Source organism: Trichogramma pretiosum, unplaced genomic scaffold (genome assembly GCF_000599845.2).
Source record: "Trichogramma pretiosum strain Unisexual culture from Peru unplaced genomic scaffold, Tpre_2.0 scaffold70, whole genome shotgun sequence".
Taxonomy (NCBI): domain Eukaryota; kingdom Metazoa; phylum Arthropoda; class Insecta; order Hymenoptera; family Trichogrammatidae; genus Trichogramma; species Trichogramma pretiosum.
In genome coordinates, this window is record NW_019641132.1 from 152,783 (window position 1) to 179,357 (window position 26,575).

The 26,575-nt window shown below is 34.4% G+C and overlaps 3 protein-coding genes across 14 annotated transcripts; 1 reads left to right on the forward strand and 2 right to left on the reverse strand.

Annotated features, from left to right (window-relative positions):
* Positions 1-822: 822 nt before the first annotated feature.
* On the reverse strand, positions 823-4,050 carry LOC106658354 (condensin complex subunit 2-like). Its single transcript, XM_014380259.2, has 4 exons — positions 3,444-4,050; positions 3,236-3,359; positions 3,095-3,168; positions 823-2,998 (listed from the first exon to the last, which is right to left on the reverse strand). Exon 4 carries the CDS (start codon positions 2,973-2,975, stop codon positions 924-926), a length of 2,052 nt encoding a protein of 683 aa, XP_014235745.1. The 5' UTR covers positions 2,976-2,998; positions 3,095-3,168; positions 3,236-3,359; positions 3,444-4,050; the 3' UTR covers positions 823-923.
* A 107-nt stretch (positions 4,051-4,157) lies between these two features.
* LOC106658411 (mothers against decapentaplegic homolog 3) lies at positions 4,158-10,554 on the forward strand. Of its 3 annotated transcripts, none has more exons than XM_014380359.2 (7): positions 4,158-4,368; positions 4,944-5,235; positions 6,761-6,969; positions 7,327-7,385; positions 8,293-8,516; positions 8,925-9,238; positions 9,302-10,554. In XM_014380359.2, exons 2-7 carry the CDS (start codon positions 5,036-5,038, stop codon positions 9,568-9,570), a joined length of 1,275 nt encoding a protein of 424 aa, XP_014235845.1. In that variant the 5' UTR covers positions 4,158-4,368; positions 4,944-5,035; the 3' UTR covers positions 9,571-10,554. The 3 variants fall into 3 exon arrangements, with proteins under 3 accessions (XP_014235845.1, XP_023313869.1, XP_014235846.1); XM_023458101.1 differs by lacking the exon at positions 4,158-4,368 and adding an exon at positions 4,375-4,720; XM_014380360.2 differs by lacking the exon at positions 4,158-4,368 and adding an exon at positions 4,788-4,866.
* Positions 10,555-11,003: 449 nt separating this feature from the next.
* Positions 11,004-24,515, reverse strand: LOC106658413 (protein phosphatase 1 regulatory subunit 3C-like). Of its 10 annotated transcripts, XR_001339532.2 has the most exons (6): positions 17,999-18,817; positions 15,878-16,177; positions 15,225-15,809; positions 13,319-13,509; positions 13,014-13,132; positions 11,004-11,827 (listed from the first exon to the last, which is right to left on the reverse strand). XR_001339532.2 is itself a non-coding variant. In XM_014380369.2 (5 exons), the coding sequence occupies exons 2-5, from the start codon at positions 16,169-16,171 to the stop codon at positions 13,123-13,125; spliced, it is 1,080 nt and encodes a 359-aa protein (XP_014235855.1). In that variant the 5' UTR covers positions 16,172-16,177; positions 24,310-24,515; the 3' UTR covers positions 11,858-13,122. The 10 variants fall into 10 exon arrangements, 9 of the variants coding, with proteins under 9 accessions (XP_014235855.1, XP_014235848.1, XP_014235853.1 ...); XM_014380369.2 differs by lacking the exons at positions 11,004-11,827; positions 17,999-18,817 and adding an exon at positions 24,310-24,515 and having other exon boundaries at positions 11,858-13,132; XM_014380362.2 differs by lacking the exons at positions 11,004-11,827; positions 17,999-18,817 and adding an exon at positions 18,861-19,082 and having other exon boundaries at positions 11,858-13,132.
* Positions 24,516-26,575: the final 2,060 nt, after the last annotated feature.

Here is a 26,575-nt window from a genome sequence, read left to right on the forward strand (position 1 = left end):
AATTCTAATAATTTGTTTTTTTTCACCGCCAATATTTTAGATGATGATTTCAGGTGCCCAGTTTTAATATGTATACGCATTTATAATATTCCAACTAAAGTTAATATAATATTAATAAATAAAAATTTACTATAAATTTTAGAAATTCCTCGGTATTCATTTATAATTTACGTATAAAAATGCATACACTTTTTTTTGTTAAGTTTGTAGAAGATTCAATCTCGCGATTTGATGTTCAAACAACATATTTCTTTATTCAAATATTTTATGAAAATTTTATAAAAATGAATCAAGGTTCATTTAAAAATGGCTAAAAAACTCAATGATTCAAGCTTTTTTTAGTGAATTTTGACTTTATGGAAATTATTGATAATTTTTATTTTCGTAAATCACGACATTTAAAACACTCCAACTAATAAGATTAAAAATTTTAACATTTTTACTTCATAGAAAAGTCAGTTTATATTCGGTCAAGTTTTCAAAATCTTTTTTAATCAAATTAACAGTATAAAAACCAATTAAATAACAATAAGTGTATTAAATAAATATTATTTATTTAAATGTATTATATAAAACTATATTTTATGATTTAAAATATAGACTTTATTATAATTACAAATGATGGTCGGTAAAAATTGTAAACTAAGTTGAAAATTATTAAATTAAATCTATGATTAACTGAAGATTAAATATGGTGCACATTAAACATAAATATGAACATAGAATTCCAATTATTAGAGATTTTTCGATTTGCTCATATTAAATAATTAAATCTACAATTAATATAAAAATAAAGAAGAGAAATATCTATTAAATTGATTGAATATTAGTTATACACACAAATTTTTATGTTATACTATTAACAAGAAATTCAAATAACGAAAATTTTTTTGATTTCTAACTTTTTGAATTCCAACTTATTTTCAAGAGTCACTTTTTGCTCCTTTAATGATTAAATCAGTCAGCTCTGTAGTTCTATCAATCTTTAAATTCTTTTCATTCGCTAAATGAAGAAGCGATACAAACGCTATAGCTGGACTAAGTGAATCAGAATTTGATTTAGATAGTAATTTAGGCATTTCCATATACATATCACTGAATGCTCTTGGTTCTATTTCTTTTGCCAAGTTGTCATTCTCATTTACTTGAGTACTATTGAAATTTTCTTTTTCTTTCTGTTTTGATCTATTTTTAAGATTTTTCCACATAACTTTTTTGAGTTGACGCATATCAATTTTTTTAGCTCGCTGAGAATAAGGTATGAAGATTTTATCAGTAAGCTTGGGAACAGATACAAGATTGTCTCCCATGAATGCTCCTTGTGTTGGCATTGCTGTAGATTCTTGAGTGAAAGTAGGATCCTGTGTAAAACGCCCATCATCTTGATGTTCTGCAAAATGTTCTACATCTTCAGGAGCTGCAAAGTTGGACATATCGTGGTCAGAATGACCATCATAGTCATCATTTTCATTATTTGAATACATTTCTTTTTGTTTTTCTTCAATAGAAAATTTCAAATGTTCTGTTGGTTTATTAAAAAAAGTGTAATATCTTTTTAATTCATAATGAACATCTTGAGGAAATGTAACTTTGTCTTCTGACCAAACAAGTTTTGTTGCTTTTGTTAATAATTTTGTTTGTTTTTCACCAAGTTTAAATTTTTGTGAAATTTCTTCTTTTGATTCTGATGAGTACGATAATTCAATTTCTTTTTTTCTCTTGGCGGCATTTTGTTTACATGTTTCTACTACTCTACTTCCTCCAAGATTTTTATTTAATGTTATTTTCCAATGTGATGGGCCTGCCCAATGTATGCGATAGCTTTTCTGCACATATGAGTACTCATAAGTTGCATTAGGATTGGGATTATTAGCTATAATATCTTGAAAATCAACTATATTTTCAATTTGACTTTTATGAGCCATTCTACCACATTTATCTTCATATGCATCCCCACAGTCCATCATTAAATCAAAGTCATTTTGATCATCATCATCTGGAACAGCAGCATCTAAGTCAAAATGAAATTCACCATCATTTTCTTCTGGCTGAGATAATGCTTCTTCAACTTCGTCATTAGGAGACCAATCCAAAAATTTAAATGCATCGTATGATGGGCATATTGAATCATTTGCCAAATCATGAATACTTATTGTTGTGATCTTTTGTGAGTACAATATTTCAGGAATTTTATCAAGTATAACATCATTGTACAGATTTAAAGCTACTCCTTGATTAGAATGCTGCGGCATACCAGCTTGAAATAGGAGGTCTGAAGTTTGAGTATCTCTTTGACATCTTATTAATGATAATGGATCATATGTTTCCACACTTCCTTTCAAAGATTCTACAGTGGCAATGATATTTTGTCGATTTTTCTTTTTCTTTTTTTTTTGAGGATTTTCACCTTTATTTGAACCTTGCTGATCTATGTCTTCGGCATGATCATTTTCATTTTGATAATCTTTTTTATCTTGTTTCACCATTCCAATAACTTTTAATAAATCAGAGTACACTTTGTCAACTCTGAAACCATAAATTTTAGCACTTGCATCTAACGAAACACTAGCCATTTGTAAATTAGTCATATTAGGATCCTGTTTTTTTAAAGTATACAGCAAAAAATCAATCATTTTTAATTGAAATGCATTTTTATCATTTATCTTATTCTCTGCACTGAGCTTTATACACTGAGCAATTTGATTTGTCATTTCTGTAGCACTTAAATTTGATATTGCTGACAAACCAAAGTTTGACTGACGTCGATCATTGTTACTAATAGGCGTTGCTACTGGGCTGCCTAATTCTTGTCTCCTGGCTGACCGTTCTGCTTCATCATCATTTTCTTCAATCAATCCAACAACTTTTGGTGCTGCTATGGATCGTCTTTTGCGGCTAGGAGATGCAGTAGATGAGGGAGACAATGATGTTTCATTGAAACGTACTGCTCCTAAACTTTTTCTTGATAAAGCCATCGTACAGATTGTTGATGGTTACCCTAGCAAAAAAATTAAATTTTTATCTACAGATATGTTCATTTCTAACAAAAATTGTCACAAGATTTAAATATATATCAGAAGTTTTCATAACTCACGTTTATGTTTTAAAATTTGAGAAAATTTTGCTCCAAAGACTTTTGATGATTTAAAGATGTATTTAGCTATTCATCTAGAAAATTTATTAAAAATGATGCATCATAAATACAGAGTAATTTAATAAATCTGATGATACTTACTGAGCAAAGAATGATAATTATCAGCAACCTTTTCTAAATCAAACTTGAACATACGAATTAGAGAATGTAGTTGACGTATCAGCTGGTGAATTCTCTGCAAAACTTCTAACTCTTTTTGCAAGCTCTGGCAAAAACAATAAATAGTAAGTATTGATACAATTTCATCACGGTTTTCATATTGATTACAATTTCATGCATCCCAACTTACATTTGTGTCCATTTGAAGACTAAACTAATTAACGAAAACTATTGTTGATTATATATACGTCTTTAATGTTTACTACTTCATATTGCGTTCTGCGCACACAACAGCTCGTTGTCAACGGTTTTGGCGCTTATCGACTGTGTCCGTTTTTGAAATTATTGAGGGTTGTTACACCAAGAAAATTGAGCACAACAAGCAGATCACTATTTTTTGACTGCTCCAATAAATGCCTGTTTACATACTCTATACGCGCGAAAATATCCTATAGAAACAGTTTCGTCATGTTGATCGATAGTAGCGCCCCTTGGCGATTTTTAATCACACTCAAACTATAAACTAAAATACGACATCATTTAATGCGAAAGAAAGTATAATTTTTTAGTGGTCTTATTCATCGATTTTCTTTAATTGTTTTCGGGTAAATTTTCCAATCACCAATGCATTGAATAAAAAACAAACTAAATGCGCAACAACTATGAAGCACTGTAGGTCGAGGAACTGAGCAACGGAACCTGGGCAAAGCCATAGAGCACAAGAATATTTAGCGGAGAGATTTTTCTTTTACGGCAATTTTACGGCAAGATACTGCAGCTTGTGACTTGACTAGCTGGATTTATGTAAGTCTCTTTGCATTTGATGACTGAATTTTGGTTGATTGAGAACCGAGCCTACCACGCCTGTGAGAGAGACTCTCTTTACCGACCGTACTCCGAAATTGCGCATGTGCTCTTTCTTCTTTGCGTGGTTGAAGCATAACATATGTATATAACATTCTCTTCCCTCTTGGACCCTGTTTAGTGTCTATATACTAGTTAACACGTACTTCGCAGTCGCCAGTAGTCATCATTATATGTACATATAAGTCGGCATATTTATTCGTACTTGAGCAGTTTTTTGCAGTACAAAAAAGAGCACATATATTGTTCCTGTGAGAATTCTTAGTTTTATTATTAGTTGCAAAAATTTCGCAAGTATTGAGTATTTACACCAACTTGTAGACTGGTTTGGACGATCTGCTATTATTAATGATGAAATTAGTCTGTTTATCGAGTGAAATTTATGTACTCAATTTTCACAATTAACTTCGCGTTATCTGTGTCACAGCAAAAAACTGCTATCTATTTATATATGGGTGACAACTTTCACATTTTCTTAATTAGTAAACTCTATTTTGTTATGATGATACAATAATACAATAATCTAACAAGTCAGCACTTTTTGAAAATATTACGGTCGGCAAATATTTTTTCTTCGTAATATTTCTGCGTATGCATCGACAGGTCAGTGACCTTAAGTACGTGAAAATGTTCGGAAAGCATGAATTTTTATTTTTAACATGCATCTTTTTACGATGTTGGTGTCAATAACAATATTATAGTGTTGATATTAAATATTGAATGTGTAATAATTTCAAATAATAAAATTTGTAATATTCTAGTTTCAAAATTTCCCCAAGATAAAATGATTAATAAAAAATCTAATGAATTTACTTCATAATTGCAGTTATTTTCTGGACATTGAATACCTGCATGCAGGATAGAAGATCAGCCTGATGCAGTCCATTCAACAACTCATTTGTTCCCATATATTAAGTTATGAATTCAATGCTACCCAGTTTCAATCATCCTATTATTAAACGGCTTCTGGGATGGAAAAAAGCAGAAGGCGACGATAAATGGAGTGAAAAAGTTATCAAAAGTCTTGTCAAAAAGCTAAAAAAATCTTCAGGTTTAGAAGAATTGGAAAAGGCAATCAGTACACAGAACTGCAATACTAAGTGTATAGTTATACCTAGGTATGTACAAGTGATATTTAATCTCAAAAAATATTGAAAACGTCAGTTTATCGTCCTAAATGTTGTTATTCAGCTAATTCCATACTGTTTCTTACAATTTTCAATACTGTTGTATTTTAGTTAAAATGCCCATGTATTGAAATTGAAAAATAACTTGTCCATATCATTTTTTTGAATCATATGATCTAATAGAAAATCGATTCAGTTAAAAATACTTGTTTGAGGTAAATTACAGGTAAATAAATAAATCAATTTTTTTTATAGCTAAATGACTATTTTTATAAATAAGATAAACTAAAACACCTTGAAAGATTTTATTTGATTAGATGAATAAAGTACCAAAAGCATTTAAAATGACTTTAATTGCATATATTTTATCTTTCAAGCTTATCCATCATGTGCAATTCAGGATAATCTTCAATGATCTTCATGTTCTTTCATAGAGTCCATTCGAACCTAATTTGAGTTTTAGCACTTTTAATATGTTACAAGACAAAAAGTTAAAATTTTATTTGTATTGTAGTACAATAGGTGCTAGTTGATTTAATTCTTGAAACATTAATTTAGAAAATATATAAGTAAACATAGCTCCATGTTCCAGGAAACCGCATTACCATACACCTATTGTACTTTAGAAAAAGGAAGAATTTTCTTTATTATGATCATTATAAAATGATATAATTAGGAAAATTTAAAGGATTTATTTTTTCTAACATTACTAGTCGCTTCTATTCCATCATCAAGCTCATTCATATGTGGTGTAGAATTATACCACATCACTTCTTGTGTATTTTCTCATAAGAACTAGTGAAAATGAGCGTGACTCCCCTTTTCTAACAAGATTAAAAACTACAAATTAACTGGATAAATTATTTTAAAAGTTGCTTTCGACGTGTTTCGCAGATTTCTTTTCAGTTCTACATACAGTTTTTTTAAATCGTCATTTTTTAAAGTGTAATTCAACGCGTTTTATGCGTTTATTACTAAAAATTTTCATTTTAAAACAAACAACTAACGGGAATAAGCTCTTTGAAATGTCAAAAGCTATTAAAAAAAATTCGAGACAATTTTGAATTTTCGATTTGCCGAGATTCAATAAATAGATATTTTGACTGAGTGTAAGAAGTATTGATGACCTGTTGAACACTAGCATAAGATGTCAAAGATATGTCTATCATATTAATTATTAATAAAATACTAATAAAAACTCGTAAAAGTATCGTAGTTTAAAGCGTCTGAAATAATGTTTATTTAAAAACGTAATTTAAATAATTTTATTGAACGATTCACAGAAAAATAATAAAATAGATAATTCCATAAAATCTATAAACCTTTTCAAGAAAAAATGTCTTATCTGTCTTTGAAATCCAATTACATTAAGGGTCGAATTTGGTTTATGTCATGAGCTTTTACTGTTCCATTTCAGTATAAATTCGGTCTTGATTTACTCCTTCTTGCTTTGCTAATCCACTTTTGCACTTTTTCACAACATAATATTAATAAGAAGTTTCTATTTTGTTTTAAGGCTACCTAGCAGTGGTGCTACAGAAACTTGTTCTCAAACTGTACGTAGTAAAGGTCTACCGCATGTTATTTATTGTCGTCTTTGGCGTTGGCCTGATCTACAATCACATCACGAGTTAAAACCTATAGATAGTTGTGAATACGCTTTTAACTTGAAGCGTGAAGAAGTTTGCGTTAATCCTTACCATTACCAAAGAGTACAACCACCAGGTACGTTAATTTATATATTATTGCAATTATTGGATCATTTGAATGCAAATGCCTTAAATCTTGCTTCCATCTGCATTTTTATGTTACCGGCCCAAAAATCACATTTTCAATCCCATTTTCTAAATCTTCTTCTGATTATTTCTCTAAAAGGAGCTGTGGTGACCTTCAGTTTGGTGTTCAGTATGGCACTATAACAATTTTTCAGCAAAATATGCAATAAAAGTTTTAAAGAACGGGATTGAAATTTTGATTTTAATATTTCTCAATAATTTAAATGGTTTATTTTTTTTCGATCGAATCGATCGATCTATGATTCTTCAGAGATTTCAAAAAATACTTTTTCAAATTGGGTTTCAGCTTTGCCTTCAATTTTGGTTCCTCATCAAAGTCCACTTCAAGAAAATCTACCTCATTGCGTAAGTTTCACGATTAAAAAAATATTAAAACTGCAAATAGAATTTTACAATATAAAATACGTCATTATCAATCAAGTCTTTGCTCAAAGATGGCTCGAAAATCCCTCTTAAAAAATGCTACTCCTATCAATATTGATAATCACAATTTATTAACGTAATTTACACACATTGCCTGTGTGAAAATGTCACAAACTTCCATAATGAGTTGATCAGTGAAAGTTTTAATTCACTTATTAAATTTATTATTCATGTACCACTGTAATTTTTACCATCGCGTGATCGTTCCGTTTTCAATTCTGATAGCCCAAAGCAGCTTTGAGTGAAGTTTCGTACAGCAATAATTTGATGATATTGCTCAATTTTTGTTGTATAGTACGTACTTTGTAGTAAAACTTTTATTGACAACGTTAGATACATGGAAAACGAGCGAGCACGATAGTTCTAGGAATATAGACTCTTCGGAGACAGAGTCTTCTACTAGATGTAATTTTTTCCGATAGGAACTAAATACCAATTACTTTTGATTGGAATTAAAATTTTCTTCCAGTATAAAACAGTAATACAGTGAACACTATAATTTTTGTGGTTTTTTTTTCTAATAAGAACTATCGCTTGCCCTATTTTGAGACGCTAAAATGATTCATAATTAGTATATGATTTTCTAGAGAAAAGCAAAATATTTTTAATACATATGATCACATGAAATCCGAATTATAGATCGTCTGAAAACATAAAAAAGAGTAAGGATTCAATCTTAATATTATTTTTAGGTGAAAATAGACGATCTGTTATAATTCATTCGGATAATTAAGACTTATTTAGTCTTCTCTCAATTCATTACATGTTTTAAAAAACAAAATCTTTCTATTCCCGCTTTCTGGGATTTTTAATAAGAGAATTATTATAGAGTATGCAAGCCACAAGTCCAGCAAGTGTTGGCAGTCTTGGGAGTATTCAAGGATCACCTCATCCCACTCCGAGTTCTATGGATCCACCAGCTGATACTCCTCCTCCAGGATACATAAGTGAAGATGGTGATAACATGGATCATAATGACAACATGTCACTTTCAAGATTATCACCTAGTCCTTCTGATGCACAACCAGTCATGTATTGTGAACCTGCTTTTTGGTACTAATATATTTTCAATTATAATTCAGATTTAATTCTCACTATGAGCACATTTTTCTACTGCTTGACTTTAAATCAATTTCAAAAACAAGATTTGAAACTTTCATTAAAAAAATTGTACAATACGAAATTTTTTTATTAATTATTTACTTCTTTTTTTACAAACAATTTTAAAGCTTTGTACTCAAGACTTGTAAAATCGGAAACTTTTTACTCTTATCGCAATTAATATTGTTTTTAAAATTTTACGTTACGGTGATCTTTGTAACGGAAGAAGTCCATGAGTCAAAAAGATGACGTACCCTAAGGAAAATAAATGAAAATTTGTTGCGGGGTTGATTTTGGAGCTCATTAGCATTGATGGAATATTTTTACTACTTCAATATTCTTAAGACTGTGATATTACAGGTGTTCAATCAGTTACTATGAGTTAAACACGCGAGTTGGAGAAACATTTCATGCTTCACAACCGAGTATTACTGTCGATGGCTTTACGGATCCTAGTAATTCGGAAAGATTTTGTCTTGGTTTGCTGTCCAACGTCAATCGTAATGCAGTTGTTGAGCAAACCAGAAGACATATCGGAAGAGGAGTGAGATTATATTACATCGGTGGTGAAGTTTTTGCAGAATGCCTCTCGGATTCTAGTATTTTTGTGCAAAGCCCAAATTGCAATCAACGTTATGGATGGCATCCAGCAACAGTTTGTAAAATTCCACCAGGTAATTTAAAGAATCGAAGTATCAAAAAGTTCGGAAGACACTAATCGTTTGAATATGTTTCAGGTTGTAATTTGAAAATCTTCAATAACCAAGAATTTGCTACTCTATTGTCCCATTCGGTATCACAAGGATTCGAAGCCGTTTACCAACTAACCCGAATGTGCACCATACGCATGAGCTTTGTGAAAGGGTGGGGAGCAGAATATAGGCGACAAACAGTAACTTCAACACCCTGTTGGATAGAATTGCATTTAAATGGACCCCTCCAGTGGCTGGATAGAGTCTTAACACAAATGGGATCTCCTAGATTACCCTGCTCCTCTATGTCATAATTGAGTCTTTCAAATTCAATGATTTTGTTTGATTAGTCAGCGTTTTTCGTGTGTCTTGTAAGCTCTCTGTTTTCTTTTATATAATTGATTCTTGTAATATCAATATGTTCTATATTAGATCATAATAGTGATTGTCACATTTCATCAAGTACGCCAACAGAAAATATGCAAAGTAATTTAATTTTTCGTATTTTAAACTTTATTTACGTGGTTCGAAAGTTTTTTTCAAGTCCGTTTTCGATGGATTTCACAATTAACATATCTATATAAAATTAGAAAGTAGATTGTAGAATGATAAGGTATGAGATTAACTTTCATAATTTTGCTGAATCGAGATTGCATTTAAAATTTCATTTTGACAAGCAACGCATAAAAAACCTTAGCGATGAAATCATAATTATGTATGACTACACATATTAAATAATCCGATAAAGATCATTTTTTCATGAAATTTTTATAAATAACTAAAGTACTTTTGAAAACTGAAATGGGTCATGTACATATCATCGCATAAAACAATATATTATAATCTATTTCAGTTAATCAACAACAAGTAAGATTATTAAACAATCTTGATACGTGAGAGATATTATTTATCAACTCTAGCAATGTAATCCTGTGTGATAGTTTTTTCTGATATCTCCTCAAAAAAAACCATTTTGATAAAGTGTTAAAAATCATTCTTTCTAATATTAAAAGTGAAAATGGATATTGAAGTAGATATTTGGCATTTTTGAGCGAATAACATCGTTTCTAAAAAGCATGTTGATTGTTATAAATCTAGGTGTAACTAGGATAACTAAGTACCATTTACTGTGTGTAAGAAAAAAAATTGTGTTTCATATGTCCGTATATTAGGTGACAATTATACATATAGATATATATTAAATAGACACATTCATTGTGAGTTCATCTGTACTTCCTTATGATTTTATTGTCTAAAAATGATTTTTACAAAAATATTAAAATAACATATAATGATTACTGATTCTGTTACTATATTAAAAGAAAACCCTCACTTGGAAAGGGCTAATCTATTCAAGGTTTGTATTATACGATTTTCAAAAAATTGAAATAATTTTCCGAACCATTTTTGCAGTATATCTCTAGACCTACTTTAATTCAGTATAACCATTCTGACCGGTGAAATGTGCAGTTTCGCGTGCTCTATTCTACCGAACAATATTGTACAGAATCCAAGTTGGTTTAGAATACATACGAAATTTTAACGATTTTTGTCAAATTTTATTTAATCTATGTAATTTTATTAGAGCTAAAAAATTATAACGTTGGTATATTTCCAGCAATCAACTAGATTCTTTGCCGATCAAATCTTTAACGATTCTTGTACTATTAAAAAATTAATTTTTTACTATATGGGTTTTGCGTGAAAGAAACGAGGAGAGTCGGGATTTTGTTATTGAAAATTAAAATTAAAGCTTGATAATAACTTTATTCAATAGAAAAAACATAGACATCCTATTGTAACAAAAACAGTATAGAGCTATTTTTGTCTTACACTGGTAATTGATTCGTAGCAAACATTAATATTTTGACTCAAAATATTAAAATTTTAGTATAAATTATATTTATTACGAATTTACATGCACAGTACACGCTTTCTCATTATTTTCCATTTTTCACGTGTATTCCAAAATCTCAATAGTAAACCTTCTTGATTTGGAACAGTACCTTCAAACGTTTGAATTTTAATATCAACTAATGTTTCGAAATATCACCTATGAGAACTTCTGAATTTTTTTCATTTCTAATGTTAAATTAATGAAATATTTATCCAGCGTTGCGGTGATTTTTCACGGAATTCCAATTTTTTGTCATAACTGGATTGAGCTTCCAAAAATTAATAGAATTTTAAGTTTTACTTAAATTTTTTTTTTATCAAAATTTTATTGCTCATTATGTTTACATAACATAATGTTGACTGAAGTAAAATTTTTTTATAAAAATGTCATTTATGTAAGGCTGAATAACATTTTCAGATATGACATTGAATTAATGTTTTTAGATTTCATTAAAATAATTTTTTAAAATCCTTTTCGAAAAACGGCCGATCATGATGAACTATAATCATAAATGAACTTTTTATTATTTGTTGTTTGTTCACTTTTGTTATAATCTTCGCTTATTTTCTTGATCGTTACAAAACTGTACTTATATCTTTGTAATTACAAATTGTCAATGTTTTAACTGCTCGTTTAAAAACCAAATCCATTTTCATTAATCGTTGACAGTTACCCTGAAATCAATTAAATTATATCTTCATAAATTCAAAGATTACTAAAAGTAAAAAACTCAAATTTATTGCTACTTTGTAAAATAATTTAAATTAATTATTCATTTTTCGTCTTCTTTGGGTTCTCTACGAATATTCTTTTATAAAAAATTGTGAACAATTGTTTATTTATTTTACGCATATTTTTTTAGCTTGATTTTGAAATGAAACTTTTATGAAAAAGTCATAAGGAATAGTTAATCACATTCTATAATTTTTTTAAACGTGCCTTTGTTCAAACTTTAGTAGATAGTTAAGAAAATACACTTTTTTCTAAATAATTAAGCGTTAAGTAATTGAAATTGGTGTGATAGTTAAATCTGACAATGAATTTAAAGAGTTGTTTCTTCCTAGAGCACATCCTGATACTGTATCCATAGTCAAATTAATTAGACGTAATACAGTATGTGTTCGAGTCCGCGAATTTCAAATAATGGTGCCATTAGGCTAAAATACTGTTTTGTAGTTTCTGCAGACCAAGATATCGGAACACATGAAGCTCATGCCAGCTTAATTTCCAATTGCAGTTTGTGGTCATCCAATAGGACTTATTACACTCGCCGAAAGTAAAGAAAACTCGGGTCTAGACCGTAATGCAAAATTACGTACATTGTCCAAAGATAATGTTTATAACTTATGACAAGCATCGATCACGGCCAAAACTCTCAGACACTAAGAAGGCATTCTTGTGCTATATTAATATAGAGGGTTGGCCTCACTTTTTCCCTCTTATGATGTTTTTTTTAGATTAAACTTAAACCCAACGGATATCATATTTGGCAATTTTTCAACTTTAAAAAATAAGAAAGATACAACATTTTTCTTTTTTTGAGTTCTTATCTGGTGTTTATTCAGAATGATTTAACGACGTCATGTATTTCAGTAATTTTAGTTACATAGTCAATAAAAATATTCAATTAAATGGCTAAGTCTTGTGTTCAAATAAACTACGTAAAACTTTATAATTACAGAACTTAACTTATTATTTAACTATAAATACTGTGTCTTACAATTATTTTCATTTATGGAAGTATTTATTATTTTGGACTACTGCTTCAAATTGTTGTACCTGCTATTGTGATTTTAATCAACTGTGTCTGTGAATTCCCCGTCTTTTCCCAGTTTCCTGGAGATCAGAAAAGAATCTTACCTTAATCAACTATTACAGTAAGCCCTTAATTCAGTAGAAAAATGGTTCTGCATTTGAAAGTGTCCAATGTTGTAAATTACATTTACTAGCAGCTTTTATGAGCATCTTCTTACGAGCAGCTATTCGTTTCGATGGAACATAGAACCAGACGATTTTGATAATAAAAACTACTACGATATTAACAATTAACGATGAAACTTTTTTTGTCGATCAATGAAAATTCTTCCGGTGTAATATCACTAATGGCATGACAAATAATAATTAATGAATGAGATTTGATGGTATTTTCCAAATTTGTCATTCACCAGTAGGGCGAGTCATTTTCGAGGTGTTGCCAAGATGCGAACTCGCTCCAGTCACGGATCTTAGCATCTTCTTTCGTATCGATTTTGTGCGGTAATTGTTCACGATTGTAAGTTTGATCGAAACCGTTATGAACAGATGTTGGGCCACAGCACGATGATAAAAATTCGGTAATTTGTTCCTCCAATGAAATCTGCTGACAGTTACGGAAATTTTTTGATTATGTAAACTTATCTGAATAGTTTTCAATCAAAAAATAAGAATTGTTGAAGACAAAAAAAACATTCACAATAAAATTATTTATGTCTAATGGTTCAAGACTTTCGAAAATGGAAAAAAAAATCACCCATAACTATTTCAATTACTGGGGCAACTATTTAAGATTTATTTGATTATTTTCAGTTTTTTCAGAAAGTTTTTTGGACAAATTTTCAGAATCAATGCATGCTATGCATCGAGTATTTTTTAAATCGTATGGCAAATAAAAATGGTTGACAATTTTTCAATTCAAATTTCAAGGAGGTTGAAGTGCGATAGGTTATACTATATTCAATAGACATAAGCATCACCCGTTATGTCTCATGGTGCTACCTTACGCTGTACTACCGCTTTGATTCTCAATCGAAATGGTTGCATTTTCCTTTGCCTTTTCGGAATAGGATACATATTAAATTGTATCAGTATAAAGTTAACGAGTGTTTTTTTTTTGAAGTATTAATTATATTGCGTTGGGTGATTTTTGATATAAAAAACGCTTCAAGTCACATTGATCGGTAAGTAAGCATATGAAAACAATAAATTTTATTGGTTCGCATTCGCATTCGAATAAAAATGCGATACTTTGAACGATTAATTATTATATTTGATTATTATATAATTTGATAAATTGACAAATACCTGAAAAAATTGTTAAAAGAAAAATATTCAGGTGTGTAGATAAACATTAAATTTTTATTGAAAATATTTCAGCAGAAAGTATAAAATATAAAACAAAATATTATTCTACAGTTGAAATTTTTGTCGATTATATTAGAGTAACATCAACATAAAAAAATATATAATGGCACATGAAAAAGTACAAATGTAAAATATATTTAAATAAATATATAGGAATGACACACAAGCATGCAAATGCAGCACGTAATAATGGACAATTGTCAATTAACAGTCCAAAATAAGAATCGTTTATAATTATAGTCTTAAGTCTATCGTTGATTTAAGTCAATATAAATGAAATTTTATAATTATTTCACAACCAACTACGCACACGACTGCACGACATTAACTGTCATTATTAAATGTTTAATGGTAATTATTTACATACATGGTGCAGCAAAAATGTCTTTTCTTGCTGTGCTTGTAGAGCATGCAGTCTCGTAAGCTTTTTGCTAGGTTATATGAGACAAACGATCAGGTTTGTAAAAATGTCATCAGGAGTTTCCATTCAAGTCGCATAATGGATTGCATTTAAAGACGATGAAACGAATTAATGAAATGATATCGATGAAATGATGTTAACAAAACGATGTAAGAATAGATAATTCGCTCGATTAAAATCGTCCCGTTCTCTTTGGCTGATTACTTTAGTCGCATTTGAATAATGAAGAGCGCGAAAATATTTGATCGATCATCGGGACAAGAGTTTTAGCATAAAATAGCTCATTTTCGCGCCACGAATCGTCAATGGCGACGCCTAGTTGCTGGCGAAAAGAGTAGTGTGGCTCGAGCTAGGTCAGTCGAAAAATTGGCCAGCAAACGAGGAGGCTCAACAGCCTCTTGGAAACAAATGCCAGAGGGCAATTGGGTTCTCTCGAGAAGGTAGTTAAGAATCGGCACGGGTATCTAACGTCCGGGACTGATGTTAAAAGTAGCGAATTCGATTCCGAAGTAAAAATCATCAACGCTCACGTCTCTCTTCTTTTTGAGGCAATAGTTGGCTCCGTCGTTGTTGTCCCAATAATCTTGGCCTTGGGTGCGATAACGAACGCAAAACTCGATCTGTCGACTGGCGGCGGACTCGGGGCTCAAGTCGACGCGAAACCGGAAGGTGTCGTAGAGGCTGCGCACGGACGACTGACCGAAGCCGTGCTGCTGCACGTAGACGCAGGCTATGTCCCGCTGGCTCGTCCACTGGTCGAAGGTGAGGCGCAGCGCGACCTCCTTCACGTAGGCCAGGTTCTTGACTTTGACGGTGCCGACGAGGCTCTGCTCGGCCTCGTTCACCAGGACGTTCTCCAAGCTGACCCCGTGCCTGTCGAGCTTGTCCCGGAAGCCTATGTAGTCGCTGGCCGGCTGCAGGAAGCACAGCTCCCAGACGGAGGCGTCGGAGCTAGGCTTGCGAGGAAAGTCGACGGCGTCGCTGGGCTGGTGCTCCTGCAGGGCCCGCTGCTCGAGCTCGTCGTACGGCTGGAAGAGGCCCCCCCGGACGAGGCTGGCCACGTACGAGCTGGTCCACGAGGGCGGCGTGCTGCTCGACTCGCCGATCACTCGCACCTGTCAACGCGACCCATGCAATAGAGTCCGAGCAAAGGGGATAGGTAGGCCGCTCAATAACGACTTACGTGCTCGAGGGGCCTTCCGCGGTCGTCGGCGAACACGACCCTCTTCTTGTTCCTCTTGTTGCTGTCGGCGACGCTGCTGCTGCTCGCATCCTCGCTGCTGGTTTTGATGAGCTCGTTGAGCTGCAGCGAGGCCGACGCGAGACAAGAGCGAATCTGCGGCGGTACCGTGTTTCTGCTGACGATCGGCCCTGCTGGAGTCGTCACCATCAACGAGCTGTAGAGCAGCGAGCCGCACACAGGAGGACTGCGCCCCAAAACCCGCAGTTCCGACGGTATCGCTGCTATTGAACACATTTAGATCTGCAACAAACATCCAAGCACGTTTCTTTTATCGCTCCTTTTTTATGCTTCCGACTTCCAACGACTAAGAACTATCTGGCGAGCGCTTTTAGCCATCGAGAGGACTTTTTTCTACTCGGATTACTACGGTATCGATCGCGACTCGTCGCGACTTATTCCCGATCGAGTAACGGCTTATTTAAGCAAATGTATTCCCTACTTTTTTGTCGATCGCTTTTGCTCGCAAAATAATCGCTTTTCATCGACCGTTATTATAGGCCTCTTTTTGGCTTATTTTAGATCGTTTTCGGCTCTGCTCCTCGTCACCGCGTCATCTTGTATACGCCAATGATTTTCGCACTTTGGCAAATAACTAATAGATATTTTTATTTACTCGCTGACGTTCTGACCCTACTGAGAAATAAAGTTTCGCTGCTTCATTGACGAGCGAGTCGAGCGATCCGTCCGCTATTCAAGTTTCAAGTTGACTAAATTTTCCGCGGAAATTCATTTGTTCAAGTGCGACTCGAATGCTTATCGCTCACAATATCCTATCGAAAAAGTTATTTTGGAGGCTGTAAAAATGGAAATTAATTTAGCCTAGATTTGATTCGTCACTATCTTATCTCGCTGTGAAAAAGTCGTACCAAATGTTTTAGTGAAAAAATATTCAATGCCAATTCTAATCGCCTCTAACGAAAGGAAGAAGACGTTGAATTAATTAATTTTTTCCACTATAGACGGGGTGACGATTCTACTGACACTTTTCTTTTTTCCAATCCACGAGTCATACTAGTATGTTTACGAAATTGTGTTTAATCTGCAAGACGGAAGGATGACAACACGTTACGTTACGCATTTTTTCCGCAAAACTCTTGTGAATTCCAAAACAAGAGAATGTTGTGAAAAGCCACTGTCACTTATCAATGATTGACGCTTAGACTTTTAAAAGTGAGAGCAGCTTTGCTTTCGACGAGCCGATTGCGAATATTGTGCCAGAGCCGAGAGTTGCAGAAAACATTCCCAAGTCGACTGTTTTCGGGATGTCGAGGGCAAACTCGTAAAAATGCAGATGGAAAAGCGGAAAATTATTTACGCAAGTCATTAGAGATTCGCGACGAGACTCTGGCCAGCAGATGACGATCGAATAAAAGATCGAGTTAGGAAAAGAATTTGTGAATCCAACCTCGAGCATCGCGAGCGAGAAAAAGTCATCCGATGATAAGAGTGGCGCCCGCGAGATAACTATAATAATATTACATATCCTCTTAATATAGCATGTATATAATATATGAAAACGACGCGGGGTGGATGCACCGTAACTGTAATTCATAACATACGAGTCGAGCGCGTGCGGAGCGATACCGAATCGCGTATGAATTTTTCACTTTGAGCTATGGTGCGCTTCGATTTATCGTTACTTACTCGATTTTCGTACCGAACTTGGGCTAATTATTGCCTCGTGGCATAAAAAGTACGGGCTTTCAACAGTTTGGCGGACTCGTTTGATTCGACTCGCGACTATGCTCGCTATGCCTGAGACTTGAATTAGTTTTATTTTCGATTCGAGAGAGAACGAATGTATATATTTGGACGTTTAATTTTAGTGGCACGTGCTAGGTGTGTTGTGCGCGGGTGTCGAGTTCTTTAAAAAGAGCAGAATGGATGAAATGCGCGTCAATCGTGGCCCTTGGCCAAGAAACACGTGAGAAGAACGCAAAGAAGAAGCGAAACCGACGGAACAATCGCATCGATGATAGAATCAACTTTTCGATCGATTATACAACATAAACGAATAATTACTAATCGATCGGTAAATCGGTAAGTCGAGAAGCCTCTGACCTCTCCTCCGCTAACGAAGTAGGCAATCGGTTGGTCGAGTCGCGTTGCTCTCACATTATTTCACTGACGGACTGCGCACTGCGGGACGAGCGAAGAAACGAGGTTCACTTTGCACAGGCACAATCGTCGATCACGCACCAGTCCGTAAAGTGCACAACGTCGAGCTGCAACTGATGCTCGGCAAATTGAAAAAGCTGGACTGCGTCGCTGTCGACTGCGTTATTTTCGACACGATATTCTTTTTCTTGGCTCTTGGCCAAATTCGAAGCTAACTAGCTGTTGCGCTAGTAACAGCTCGCGCGTAATGCAATTTTTTGTCGCTGCTCTTACGAGGGTAGCTCTTGGATAACCTCCTCGATCGAAGGTGAACGACTCGTTCGAACGAATATTACGCCGTCGATCGCCGCTTCGAAGAATAGATCGAGAGAAATTCAAGGATCGCATCGATAGATCCGCGCTACTCGCGCTCGAATAGTACGATTGAATCGGTGCCAACGCTTGAGACGACGCTCGACGTACAAAATTCAAGCCCGCACTTGCAGCTACTCGCTCATCTTCCGTCGCGCATTCGTCTCTCCTTGAACCCCGCGCTGAGGACGATCCAATCGATCTCGTTGAAGTAATGATAAAGACCGACTTGAATTCATCGCTGCTGCACTTACGTACGTACATCGCACTGATCGCAAGCCATGTACCTGCGAAATTCGCTCCCTACTGACGAATCGCTATACCTATTTCGAAAAATATAAAACAACCAACCGACCTGATGTTGATCCACTCACGTTATAAAAAAAACAATGAAATTTTGCTATTTTCAACGTGGTCGTAAGCGAAATGCAAAAAAGATCAATGTCATATTTACTTTGTGTAATGAATAAAAGTCGTGGACAGATGAGTCTCTTTGCTGTAATTGTACCGAGACTCGAATAACTTTAAATTTCAAACTGGACTTGTCAAACTTCTAATTCGAGATAGTACTAAAAGTTGAGAGCAAAACAGTAGCCGATACAGCGAAAAGTGACCGTCGTTTTGACTCGATCGGAGTCGACAAACTGTTTTGGCTGGCTGCGGCCGTTCGTTGGAATCTTTTGACTCGACGGCGCCGAGCACTGAAAGTAGGGGTTGTAAGCAAAGTGTTAACACGTATCAGTTGGGAGCGCGTGATATTCCTTACTCCCTCCTTCTACATGCGATAATGGTATTTTTTGACCGTTTTCCACGACGATGCAAAATTACGACTTTATAAGACAGCCTTAATTAATATATAGTCTTATGATTCACAAAAATTCCACTTTTTACATCCAAAATTCTAATAAAATTGCTTATTTCAACTTATACTTGAAAACATAAATAAGTCATTCGAACCCATGCTTTTTTTCAAAGTTTCAATGAATTTATTCAATTCTAATAAATGAATTAATGAAATGATTATTGCTTCATTACTATGTCCATCTATTTGTCAAATGTTCTACAAACAAACTTATTTACTCAATGTAGGTAGAAGAAATTATAAAAATAAAACTTGTTTAAAAATAAAAGTACTAATATATACATATGATGAGTATAAACAAAAGTGTTAGCTAACTGATGAAAAGCAAAAAGTCCTCGTGACAAGATTCAAGGTCACTTTCGAAGAAAGACAAATAGACAACTATTTCAAGTCAACTTTGTACAAAATTATTACAATATAAATACGGTATATTATTATAAAAATGCTTTCGAAACTTGTAAAACTAATCAGTTTTTTCAATTTCAGAAATAAAAATCTTTCTAATATCAGTTTTAAGCCAAGTTTTTTTAGAGTGTTTCAATTTTCTTGGATGGTCATTCTGTTGAATGAAGACACATCGGAGGGATAATAAATTAGTTTGAACGGGCAGATCAGCTTTGGTACGACGACGAACGATAATCTTTTCGGCTGATTCAGTTCATTGAAGTTACTCGTAAAATGTTGAATAATTTGAAAAGGAATTCGAGCAAACTTTGTAGTGAATTTGACGTTAAAGTCCGTGCAATGACACGTGCAGTTGCAAATGCATTCAAAGATATAAAGCAGCTGGCTAATCGAAACGCACTTTTGGCTCTCGACGACAAGATGCCGTGTATTATTAGACCGTTCCGCTGTCGGCGCAGGCGCGGGCATCGCTTGAAAGTCATGGAACACTGACACGTAGCAATGAATGAAAAGTAGGCCACGAGAGCCGCGGCAATCGGCATTTTCAAGGCCAAAGCAACGATAAGGTGAGCTTGCAGCGCTACGACCCGTGCTTGGCTACAAAAATCTAAAGCTTTGGCTCTAGTATAACAAAAACAAAAAATGATGGCTATCTTAATAATATACTCAATTACGGGCTGCACGGGTAGAACATTATGGGCACTGGGAAACAAGTAAGCCTCGCGTCGTTCGCTTCCTCTGCATTGTCCGTTAACGGACCTGCACTAGGTAAATGCTTTTAACTGCATCGTGCAAGAGCCAACGAGACAGCAATTCACTCTATTAAAAGAACTCGTCTCGCTGCAAGCTTGTTTTTTCGCTCATTTTTTCTTTCACTCGCTTACGAGTAAATACACGAAACGAAAAGCGAAAGTTTGTATTTCTTATAAAAAATGTTGAGACATTTACGCGGACATCCGTCAGCGTGTACAATAGCTGACGAATGTCTTACATACTCAAAATCAAATTGCATCGCAAACCTGATGCCAAAGCTATAAATAGACCTCGATGCTCGCTTAATGAATCTCGAAGCAACATTACTCGTTGCGTAGCGTTCGGAGCTTCGGGCTTCATATTTTTTATATTGTTGGCCTATATATTGAGATCAATCAGCTTTTTTATGCAGTTTAAATCAAAGTACTGACTTTTAATGTAAAATGCACAGATTACTTCCCTGATTATAGTTTGCGCGACGGAAATACAATTTTTATTTTCCCACCCCCTTTGGACGTACACATTACCCTATAGAAATATATTTAGTTCATAAGATGCAGTATTGACATAAGGATGTCTAAAAATTAGATCGATATCGCTGGCGGCGCCTTAAGCCGATCTCCCAGCAGCGGTTACATATTCGCAGAAGAAAAAAATTCCGCTAGAAATCGATGTCGAGACAATGCATAAGTGAGTTAAATCGCTGACCTCGCATTTTATCTTTGACAGCGCAACTACTTTACTAACTTTTTATTGCTCTCCATCATTTTAGCGAGCAACTTTTCCACACTCTACTAAAAATTGGAATAATTATTGTGATTAATAATATAGAACTTATAAATAATTTTCCCTATCATGGGTACTTGTTTTTTTTGCAATACAATAAGGCCATTTTTCTCTCCCTCCGGTTCTCCTTCCGTCTCTTTTTCTCTTGATATCTTTAATGTTTTTTCAACAATCTTACAGTACTTGATTTAATACTGATTGTATAAAGACCGATGGGTATTTATAAAGCATATCAAGTAGGATAATGAACTTAAAGTAATAGTTTTTCGGATGCAACAATAGCCCTGCTGATCGATTCAAATCTATTAAATCTATTAAAGTTTGTTTAAAGGTAAGGGCACATTCACTTTCGAACTGTTAAGCTATTTTCGTATTATCTCAGGCTCATAAAAACACAAGGGAAGTCGATGATAATAGTACGCACGCATCGCTCACGTGAAGGAATTTCGTTGCTCAAACGTTTTGTCTTCTTTATTTTTCTGGAGAATAAGAGCATAATGATAAGCGAACGTTTTATAATTAGCATTTATACGTTATTGCATCATGATGTATTATATAGCGCATTCGATTCAGGACTTTTTCTTTAATTCTTTTACATTTAACGCGATAAAAGCAATAAGCATTTATGTCTATATTAGCCGAATGTAAGGATCCAACGATACTCATTCAAGTGTAAAATAAAAGATTAATAAAGATAAAGTTTTGACAATTTATTGCTAAATGCCATTTAGATCTGAGTTCTTCCAGTTAATACCTTTATCCAATCGAAGGTTTTGAGTTTGACTTTTAAGAAAACTTTAAGTACAAATGCTCTGTTAATCATAGCGTTACAAATGTGGGATGAATCCATTCTCCGAGTGTGCCCATGAAGGTCCTGCTAAGCTCCCAAGTTTAAGGGATTATATGTATTAGATCATTTTCAACGCATATGATCCAATTGCTCAATATCTTTCAATCGTCTCCATTTCTTTAGTAAAAGTACCAAAACCCATTTGCGATGCGTTTTTTCTCTGCTTTCTCATTGAGCAGTCGGTAAAAATGAAATATTTTGGAAAACCTGAAGCAACCATCGGAAAGCAGTAGATACATCTTATAAAAATTATTTGTCAGTTTTGTGTGTTTTTGTAGCTCTATGGCGTGAGTAAGAAATTGAGCAATTTGGTTTAAAAATGCCAGGACAATTCAAGAAATTTTCCCCGCGAATGAAAAACCTAATAGACACTTGAATTCTCTCGAAGTAATGGTTTTTCGAATCGAAGATGGTCAACCTAAATTGAGGATAATTGACGAGACTTAACTTGGGAGCAACATAAAAACTAGGTATAAGTTAACCACGCGAAAGGCTGTCCTTCAATCCGTCGTGCAAACAGAGTAGAGCGCGAGGAAACAAGACCTCGACCGAATTTTAATGATTTCGAGATTATTTCACCCGAGAAGAAAATGAAAGTAGCAAAAATAAATCAGCTGTAAGATAACGTTTTCAACTGCATAATAAAAGTATTGGAGTGATTGAAATGCAAAACACTAAATAAAAACACCAATGAATTTGATTTTAAACAACAGTTTCATTCGTTATGACCATTGGGACGAGTGAATTATCCACTTGTTTACCTTGTAATTTCTGCAAACAACTTTTTTAAACAAGGATAGTATAATTTTTCACTAAAAAGAAACATAAAGTTGCTTGGAATCGTACTCAGTTGGCGTTATTCTCGATATAGCAGTTGAATTATCCCAAAGTAAAAAAGTAAAAAAGAAGAGAAGTCAAAGGTGCATAAAGCTCGCCTGTTTGATTCAATTCTCTAGCATATTCAATGTTAGTCGTATCAAGTGCAAACGCACAATGGGGCGATGAAGTTTCGCGAGGAAGGTGTAAGTTTACTCATAAACTCAGACGAGCATTTAAGAGTAACGTTGAGATGGCATCGAGTGGGTGAGAAATTTGAGCTTTTTTACGGCGATGATGTTGCAAAGGTTTTTCTATTAAAACGTGCCTTTATCGTTGGATGTAAAAATGAAGGTCTCTTTACTTATGGAGGTAATCGATCGATAATAATACCTATTACTAAATGGCTAAATAAAAGCTCGATAAGTTAAGTAAAGTAAATTACACTAGAATATGATTGGGGCTTCTCATAATCTGACACTTATTCACAGGCGTCATGTGAGAAAAAGAGAGAGAATTATAGCGCTTAGAGACTAAATATATGCACGATTATTCACTGTTATCAATCAGGCATACGTGTCATCTTGAAATATCGGGCTGAAAAGTGCTCGATAAAACGTCGTAGTATCGAAAAGTAAGGACGGACGGACGGACGGATCGCGATCGAGTACGCGCATGTGGTGATCGGCGCCTTGAGTCCATTAAAGCGAGTTAAAAGTTGCTTTATCGGAAGGGAAAAGTTATCGCTCGCGGGAGAAACGTTACTATACGTAGTATAAGACAGGAGTATCGCGAGCGCAGACGTAAGTAAGCGCTATGGTTCATTGAACTATTATTGGACTGCAGGGGGGAGCAGCGGCGGTGGGCCTACGCACCAGCGACATAATATGCACCGGTAAAATTCCACGGCTCCTCTTCGTATATCTGGCGCGAATATCGCGTGCCAATGTCAGCTCGCGCACTCGACGCGATAACGCGTGCGTCGATCGACTGCGTGTTATACCTGCTCAACAGCTGAGAAGGAACGCGTGGATCGTCGCTAAAGCGCCGAAATACCGATAACGATTGTTATTCAATTGATATCTCGCCGCCTCTTCCTCGTGCGCCTCTCGCTCGTACCCGAGCAAAAATAACACGTTGCCGACGACCTCCACGCTCGAGACTCCGGCAAAAATCCCAAAACTTTTCACTCCGTATTTTCCGCCTCGCTCCACACTTTTTCCTCCCTCGTCGTTTATATTCACCAACTACGAAATTTGCCAAAATATTTTACCAATTTGATGGTAATTGGACCGAGCAAACCGATACTCGATCAATTCTCGAGCCTTGCCTTTTAGAAACACGTTGGCACGACAAAATATTAGCTACACATGCGCTCTCGAGAGAAACTCTGGCCGATCCCTAGCATGAGCTGTTCCTTTTTTTACTTACAATTGTTTAAGTGACGCTGAATTACGACTATGTCTCTTTTCTTCTTTCTTAATCAAGGTCTCGATTGGTGAGCGACCTTTATAATTTGCATCCACTCTACGACTGGACTTGATTATTCAAATTGATTATATCGAAGCTCGAGTCGACGACTCGAGGCTCTTCCAGTGAATTTCAGTGAAAGTTCGGTTCAGTACAGCGAAATACAGTCCAGGCTTGGCGGCCCACACGCGCCACTTTGCAGCTTACAACTCGAAACTCTGCGCCGGCCGAGACTGGTCACTGGACTGATCTGTACAAGACGATGGTGCGAGTGCCAAGCCTGTACGAGCGTTATATCTCTCCCTCTCGTTCTCTCTATCGTTCCCTCGGTGTTCACGACTTCTCAGGCGTCCCCGAATCTCGATAGCCGGCTCGCTTTTTTTATCTTCTCTCTCTCCCCTCCAGATAAGCGACTCCATTCTTTTCAGGTGCATTTTTCAACTTTGCTTCCAAAATTTCTCTCATCTATCTCGTCAACTTTATACAACTAACTGTATAACTATTTAACGGTATTCATTCGAGCTACTCTATGTAATTTTTCAAAAAGTTTAACTTCTCCTGCACTCTTGCAGAGTATCGAGGTGACTAAGAGAGCATTTTCGACAACTTTTTTCATTAACCTTCAATACTGTGCTTGAATTCAACAGCCTACACCCATCTTTATGTTGGACTATAGATAAATAAACAAATTGTCTGTTTTTACAAATAATGGACATTATAAATCTCAAGTAATCTGGACAATACTTTTGCAATCTTTCAATAAACTACCTTTGCAAAATAATAAATACGCCCATAGCATTATCGGCTTTCTTTTCTTTCAAATTTTTTCTTTTGCTCCAGCGCTTCTTAAGCCGTTGAACCGGTACGTAGAAAACTTGAGCTATATTAAACCCACATTTGTACCGGTTGACGTTTTGTATCTAGTACAGAGCTGCTAAACCACACAGGCGTTTCTATAAGCCTGTTTAGGGTTCTTTTTACCACACCCGAATCAACAAGACGGATCGGTCAATGAAATAAACATTCTTACCACAAGGGTACCAATAAATCACTAAGAATATTTAAAAATTCATCATAACAAAAAAAAGAAGAAAATCGACAAAAGGGAGTTTAAATGTTAACGAAAATCAACTACACATCGTTTTATGGGCAGAAAGTCTCTCAGCTCCGGCTAGTGATGCACTCGTGATCCATTCTGAAACGACAAAATTATATCACAAAACTAAAGAAGCGAACATACGGTAGCAACCTGCTGTGTGATCAACTCGAACAACAAAAGAAATAAGGCGCTTAGAAAATCGATTCAAGACAATATTTCAGTCTTTTTGCTATGTATACTTGACTATGAATATCATAAAATTTGATCAGTTTTCATTTTTAAAAATAATAAAAATAATATTTATTCATGTTTTAAGAGATTTTTATGACAGAAATGAAATCAAAAGTTATATGTCCTTTTATGTTCCTTTTGATTGACTGAGGATATATTTTCATGTATCAATAATTACAGAAAAAATTTTAATTTAAATATTTTATTAAAAGTATTACGCTTATCTACATGATTTGTGTGATACTCTCAGACAGACATATTCAATGCATGATTGAGTACCTATTTTTATAATTATACCTGTAAATAATGCATAGAGGATTGAATTTATGCAAACATTAATGCTGTAACAGCATCAAGTTTTTTCAAACTAATTTCAAACGTATCAACACCTCATAAAGCGAGAAATATTAAATTCAGCTCTTAGTGCTGGATAATAGCTTTCAAGTCAAATTTCGTCCATAAACTTTATACAGCATAATCATTTTGCTACATCGAACCCGACTTTACGACTGTACATAAAAATTAAAAGTTTCTTCTATGAATGTGCCTACTAATTGATGAACTTTATTTACGATCATATTCTCATATCATTTACTCTCTTTTCAAATATTAATTTGTACATCACGAAAATGGATTCAAAGATTTATTTGACTGAAATAGAGTTTTTAACCGTTAAATAAATTTAGTTTCAATTATCAAATGCTTAATCATTACACAATAAATCACAATATCGAGTGATTAAATGCTCATTAGTTAAGTAGAATTTAAAAGAATTACATTTAAAATTCATTTCACAATATCTGAAAAATCACTAATTTGAAATAAACATCTAAATACGAAGAATATACATCATTAATAGATGGATATGATATTATGACAAATGAAATTTACGACACA

Coding starts and splice junctions, on each gene's coding strand:
- LOC106658411 (XM_014380359.2), top strand. CDS start 5,036: ATGAATTCAATGCTACCCAGTTTCAATCATCCTATTATTAAACGGCTT. Junction 5,236..6,760: donor AAGTGTATAGTTATACCTAG/GTATGTACAAGT, acceptor TTTTGTTTTAAG/GCTACCTAGCAGTGGTGCTA. Junction 9,239..9,301: donor AGTTTGTAAAATTCCACCAG/GTAATTTAAAGA, acceptor AATATGTTTCAG/GTTGTAATTTGAAAATCTTC.
- LOC106658413 (XM_014380369.2), bottom strand. CDS start 16,171: ATGTGTTCAATAGCAGCGATACCGTCGGAACTGCGGGTTTTGGGGCGC. Junction 15,810..15,877: donor GCGGAAGGCCCCTCGAGCAC/GTAAGTCGTTAT, acceptor TCGCGTTGACAG/GTGCGAGTGATCGGCGAGTC. Junction 13,510..15,224: donor GCCTCAAAAAGAAGAGAGAC/GTGAGCGTTGAT, acceptor AACTGTCAGCAG/ATTTCATTGGAGGAACAAAT.
- LOC106658354 (XM_014380259.2), bottom strand. CDS start 2,975: ATGGCTTTATCAAGAAAAAGTTTAGGAGCAGTACGTTTCAATGAAACA.